At 39.2% G+C, this 5,580-nt stretch overlaps 1 protein-coding gene across 1 annotated transcript; it reads left to right on the top strand.

The window, feature by feature from the left end:
- Nucleotides 1-75: 75 nt before the first annotated feature.
- Nucleotides 76-4,806, top strand: LOC109104378. Its single transcript, XM_042743386.1, has 7 exons — nt 76-586; nt 1,388-1,547; nt 3,554-3,776; nt 3,872-3,994; nt 4,096-4,395; nt 4,488-4,578; nt 4,666-4,806. Exons 1-7 carry the CDS (start codon nt 206-208, stop codon nt 4,804-4,806), a joined length of 1,419 nt encoding a protein of 472 aa, XP_042599320.1. The 5' UTR covers nt 76-205.
- Nucleotides 4,807-5,580: the final 774 nt, after the last annotated feature.

The following is a 5,580-nucleotide window of genomic DNA, read 5'->3' as shown; positions in this document are numbered from 1 at the left end:
AAAAGTGTACCTATTCTAAGCTACGCTCCAAAAAAAAAAAAGAGCCGCCCTGGCCTTTTCCCAGAGAACGAGTCATATGACGTAAGGACAGGCAAACATAGGCGCTGCCGCCCTGGTTCTCAGTGTGGGTTTACGACGTGGTGGTAACAGAAAAGAGAGATTATCGTTATCGTTATTATAGTTATAGTAGGTTTGAGTTGTCACAATGGTGAATTCTTGTGTTTGTTTTGGATGCAACAACTCCAACTTGTCTGGCCATCGGGTCCACCGATTTCCAAACAAGAAACACAAAGATTTCCGTGCTTGGATATGTTTCGTCCAGGCAAAGAGAAGCAATTTCGCTGCCTCCTCGTTGACAAGACACATGGTGGTATGTGAAAAACACTTCACACCGGACAGCTACAACCAAGGAGATCTTATGGAATTTCGCATGGGATTTCGACGAAAAGAGTGGGTTAGGCTGGCAAATGGAGCTGTGCCATCGGTGCATGCAAGTCCACCAGCAAAATCTGGCGGGAGTGAAGAGTCTAACGTTAACGTTAGCACTAGCAGAGAATCTGCGCGTCGAAAACGAGAGCTTTGCACAGTAAGTCTTATAATACCTTAAACAAATTGTTGCATCAAAATGTAGCTCTGCATGTAATTTCTGCAAATGTATTTTTCTTGACGTTATAATGGATTAGTCTTGGCATGACTTTGAGAAGTCAACGTTAGCCCACCTAGCTGCTAGCTGCCGTCAGCTTACTCTTGTTACACCCCGTGAGGCTGCACATGAGCCTCCTGACACTTATTTATTGTGCTAATAAGACAGGGTTCCAGACTGCGACCATTTTCTGAGATTGTGCGAGTTAAAATTTTATGTGGTCACATTTGTGCGAGTGCATGGTCATGTAGCCTACTAACGTTACTCGGTTAAATTCACACATGAATTTTCCTGCATTGAACTTGTTTTAGCGCCCGCCAAAGTGTTTTTTTTTGTCCCGCCAAAGTCTTATTTGATCGGTGAGTAATGTAGATGAACTGCTGCGCTTGTGACAGGGCGCATGTTTAACTGAAAGAACGAGCAGAGAAAGAGAGCCGGTCACGCGCGCGCACTCTTTCTCTTCGGAGCCAGGTGAAAGTGTAAACAAGACTTCACTGTCTCTTAAACGCATCCAAGTAATGCTTTACAATATTAGTTTTCTTAGTTACATCGAAGTTGCCTTGGTTTTCTTTGACTAATCGAAGCTGGTATCAACAGGGCACATGCGAGGGAATGCAGCTCGGGACTACTTTGAAAAGATTTTGAAAAGATTAGCAGTCTTTTAAATAATGCATGAATGGGGGAATTATTATGACAGGACTACATTTTTTAAAGTTCAAAGTTGTGATTTTGGTCTGTTTTCAGATTTTGGGAGAGAGTGCTGCCAGCAAAGACGGGGCGGGTGCAACTGCCACTTCAGATCCAGAAGGTGATGGAGATGGAGACATCTCTACAATGGACCCTGAGCCAGAAGTGGTCCATCGTGGATCACAGTGCAACATAAGATGTTTACATCGTTCATTAGGTAGTTAGCTTATATCTAGCATTCACCATGCATGCCATATACAATCACACAGAGGTGGAAAGTAACGAATTACATTTACTCGCGTTACTGTAATTGAGTAGCTTTTCTGTGTACTTCTACTTTTTAAAGTAATTTTTAAAATCTGTAATTTTACTTTTACTTAAGTATATTTTGTTTGAAGTATTGTACTTTAAAAAAAAAAAAAAAAATTCTTCCTGGAAACTACGGCAGTAAATAATGTGCAGGAGGGCAAACTGGCGCTAAAATCACAAGAAAGATGCAGACAGACAAAACAGGCGTTAGTGGTGCAGACACCGCTAAAAAACGAAACCCCGTCATATTCTGAAGTTGAACTCGAAGGAAATGAAGTGAACCCCTGGCCATATTTATGCTTTATTATGAAGTGTAAACTGTGCTTGCCTAGGGAGACCAAACTAGCAGCTTATAAAAATCTCGACAAGACATCAACCCTTCGCAAGCATGTAGAGGTAAGCTAAATAACTGCATCGTTGCAATGGTGGTTAAAATGAAGCTTTGACATTTTAGCAAGAGGTTTTGCACAAATTAGCCAAAAAGACTGGTGCGGAGTGTGTGATATATATCCTCTGCGATAATATCATAATTGTTGTTTTAATGATGTGCGCGCGCATTTATAGTGCGTTCTTTCACTGTGTGATTCAGTCTGCTAAAATGCATTTAGAATGATCACAAAATTGAAGATATAGGGGCAGAAAATTTACATATTTATATCATTTCATATATTAAATCAAAATCACACAAAGAATGCCGTCTTTTCCTCCAAAAAATTATCATGATTACATATATATATATATATATATATATATATATATATATATATATATATATATTACAACAGGTCAGTAAACAAGTTAATTAAGAGACTTGCGTTTTAGACACCATATTGCCTGTTTTTGCTCTATTTCTACAACAAAAAATAATTCCAAACACAGCCGTCTCTGAGCAACATGACAGTGTTTCGTTCCTGAATGAATCAACCGTTTAAATGATTCGGTTCAATCTCAATGACTCACTTATTAACAGTGACTTGCTGACACATACTGGCCGTTTTAATTTCACATTTAAAGTATCTTTTGATTTTTTTAAAATAATTAATTTCTTATAATTTCAAATGAGTATTCAACATTTTATGTCTTGTATATCAAAACATTATTCATGCATTTGTAACTGCAGGTTAAATGCATTCTTGTCCTGCACTAAACAGTGTGTAAATACACCTAAATGCCACTTCCGATGAAGCTTCTGCATTTCATCTGCATTGAAAAGATGAGTCTGTTGATACTGATTTGCCTGGTAACAGCCCAAATGTCTTATTATTCTAAATAACTGATTCCTTTAATTAAAAACAACTATTTTGAGATTAATAGGCCTATCCCAGGGGTGTCAGGGCCGTAGCCCTGCAGAGTTTAGTTCCAACCCTGCTCCAGCACACATATCATGTAGTTTTCAAATAAACCTAAATGATTATATTAGCTGGATCAGGTGTGTTTAATTAAGGTTATATCTAAACTGTGCAGGACTGTGGCCCTCCAGGTACTGAGTTCGACACCCTTGGTGTGTCCCATTTTTGCTTCCCTCCCACTGTTAAAATGTAACTAAGTAATTTTTACTCTGAGTAAATTTTAAATGAGCTACTTTTTACTTTTACTTGAGTAGATTTTTAGACTGGTACTTTTACTTGTACTTAAGTAAAATTTCAATTATGTAATGGTACTTTTACTTGAGTAGAATATTTTTGTACTCTTTCCACCTCTGCAATCACAAATAAGGATTACATGTCAAAAATTTTCATGATCTCCATGGTTACTACTTTGTAATTTACACTTTTCAGACATTAAACATTAAAAATTATGAACTTTATAATGTTAGAAAAAGCTATTTTGTACTGGGTTGCATTAGATGCATGTGTTGATACTAATGAATGTACAATGGTGAACAATTATTTAGATGAATCTCTTTCATCTAAGCTGTTCAGGTAAAGCCTCAGATGGTGGATGTGGGGACTCAAACCGAAAGGTTTGAGAATCGCAGATCAACTCCACTGGCCAGTCCTGAACAAAGTGATGATGAATGGTCATTTTCTGATATCATCAACCATTCTGGTGATATGTCATGGAGTCCAGGGGAGGAGATGTTGAGCGAGTCCTCTGAGGAGGAACCAGAAGAGCTGGAATCTCTCAGTGACCCAAAGTAAAAACCTTTTTATTAATGGAAACTGTTTCTGATTATGTATCAAAAAATGTCATAGTCAGAATTAATGTGTTTTTTCCTTTTCTTGTTTTCAGTGCTGTTTACAAGTTCATTGTTTGCCAGAGGCAGTTGCTGTCCTTGTTCACGGTTTGCCCTACATGCTGTGGGGAAACCCAGGGACACATAATGCACCTGGAAGGAACTTTCATAAAAGTCAAGCAGGTAATGTCTTATTTGTCAACTGTCTGTGAGGAGCTACAGGTATTTCACTGCCTCATTTTAAAGCTGCTTGAGTATTGAATCTTTTCTCATCTTTCAGGCCTGCGGAACTAAGTGCTTATGAGCGTTACTGGCAAAACCAAGAGAAGGTGCATCGAAACATGCCTGCCTGCAACCTTTTACTCAGCGGTGCCATCCACTTCTCAGGTTGCATGGCTACTCAGACAATCAAGATGCTGAAGCTGTTTGGACTGCAGTGCATAAGTCCCGGCACTTTTTTCCGCAATCAGCGCTATTACACTATCCTTACCATCGTGCGGGCCTGGAGGAATGAGCAGAGGGGGATCATCAGGGAGTTGAAGGAGACTGGGGGTGGATTGATCCTGTCTGGTGACTGCAGGTAGAATGGTCCAGCTCACGTCACTGATGTAGAACAGGTCAGTGTGTGTTTTTGCATTAACCTCTAAATGTAACTGTTTTTGACGTTCTTAGATCAGATTCTCTTGGACACTGTGCCAAATATGGTAGCTACTCCTTGATCGAGGATCGAATTAACAAGGTTTTGGATGTTCAACATGTCCAAGTAAGTTGATGTCACACAGAAATCTTGTGTCTGATTTAATTACTGATATTACTGTTACTGTTCAGTAATAATCAGTTGGTTTTGCAGAGTTCAGAAGTCCCAAGCAGCTCTTGGCATGAGCTAGAGGGTCTAAAGCGGAGTATGCAGTTCCTGATGGCCCAAGACATGCAAGTGTCTGCTCTGATAACAGACAGAAATCGGCAGGTAATGATGCTAGGAGAGATCTAAAGCTGAACAGCATTGACAGGCACAGTATCACTCAAAATAAATTCTAAATTCTATAAAATAAATTTTTGTTTTAGGTGGCCAAGTGGGTACGTGAGAAAATGTGTTCAGAAGGATGTAAGGGAAACAGGTCAATTTAGCTCAAAGGGAATCATTTAAGATTTTAAAGGGAATTTGAACAGAATCACTGTTTCACGGCTTATCACTGAAACGGCCAGCGATTCACTGAACGAGCCGTTTAACATCAAATCTGCGCTGGATATTAATATCCAAAGTATAGTGAAAACACTATTAATTAGCACAGTAACAAGATCGGCAGTTTAAGACATTAACTTGTAAGCACAAAACACAAGATACTTCTCTTTTCAATATAAATAAGGCTTTATTAGATAAATCTAAGACATATAAACTAATCTAACACATAATCACACGCACTCACACATTCACACAAGTTGCAGGAGGATAGAACGTTAGGAAAGAATGAGTTTAAGAGAATGAAAATGTGAAAGCCCAAGTTTACAGCAATACGTGAAATTGCATAGACATGAACAACCATTAATTACTTAATTAACCCATCTCGCACTGAGTTCCTCAATGAGGTTAAAATTATATTAGATAACACCAGTACAGATGTGAGTCTGGAGGTTACTTGCGTTGCCTGTGTAACGGGGTTCCCTTTGTTGTCGCTGGAAAGGGGGTTTCCCGAAGTTGCTGATTGGCTGGAAGTTCAGTAGTCGTTGAAGTGACGTCTTGGGAAGCCCGTGGTTGGGCGTTGGC

Source organism: Cyprinus carpio, chromosome B18 (assembly GCF_018340385.1).
Source record: "Cyprinus carpio isolate SPL01 chromosome B18, ASM1834038v1, whole genome shotgun sequence".
In the NCBI taxonomy this organism is placed as follows: Eukaryota; Metazoa; Chordata; class Actinopteri; order Cypriniformes; family Cyprinidae; genus Cyprinus; species Cyprinus carpio.
Note: the sequence above shows the minus strand (reverse complement) of the source record. Positions and strands in the feature narration are given on the sequence as shown.

Coding starts and splice junctions, on each gene's coding strand:
- LOC109104378 (XM_042743386.1), top strand. CDS start 206: ATGGTGAATTCTTGTGTTTGTTTTGGATGCAACAACTCCAACTTGTCT. Junction 587..1,387: donor GAAAACGAGAGCTTTGCACA/GTAAGTCTTATA, acceptor GTCTGTTTTCAG/ATTTTGGGAGAGAGTGCTGC. Junction 4,396..4,487: donor ATCCTGTCTGGTGACTGCAG/GTAGAATGGTCC, acceptor TGACGTTCTTAG/ATCAGATTCTCTTGGACACT.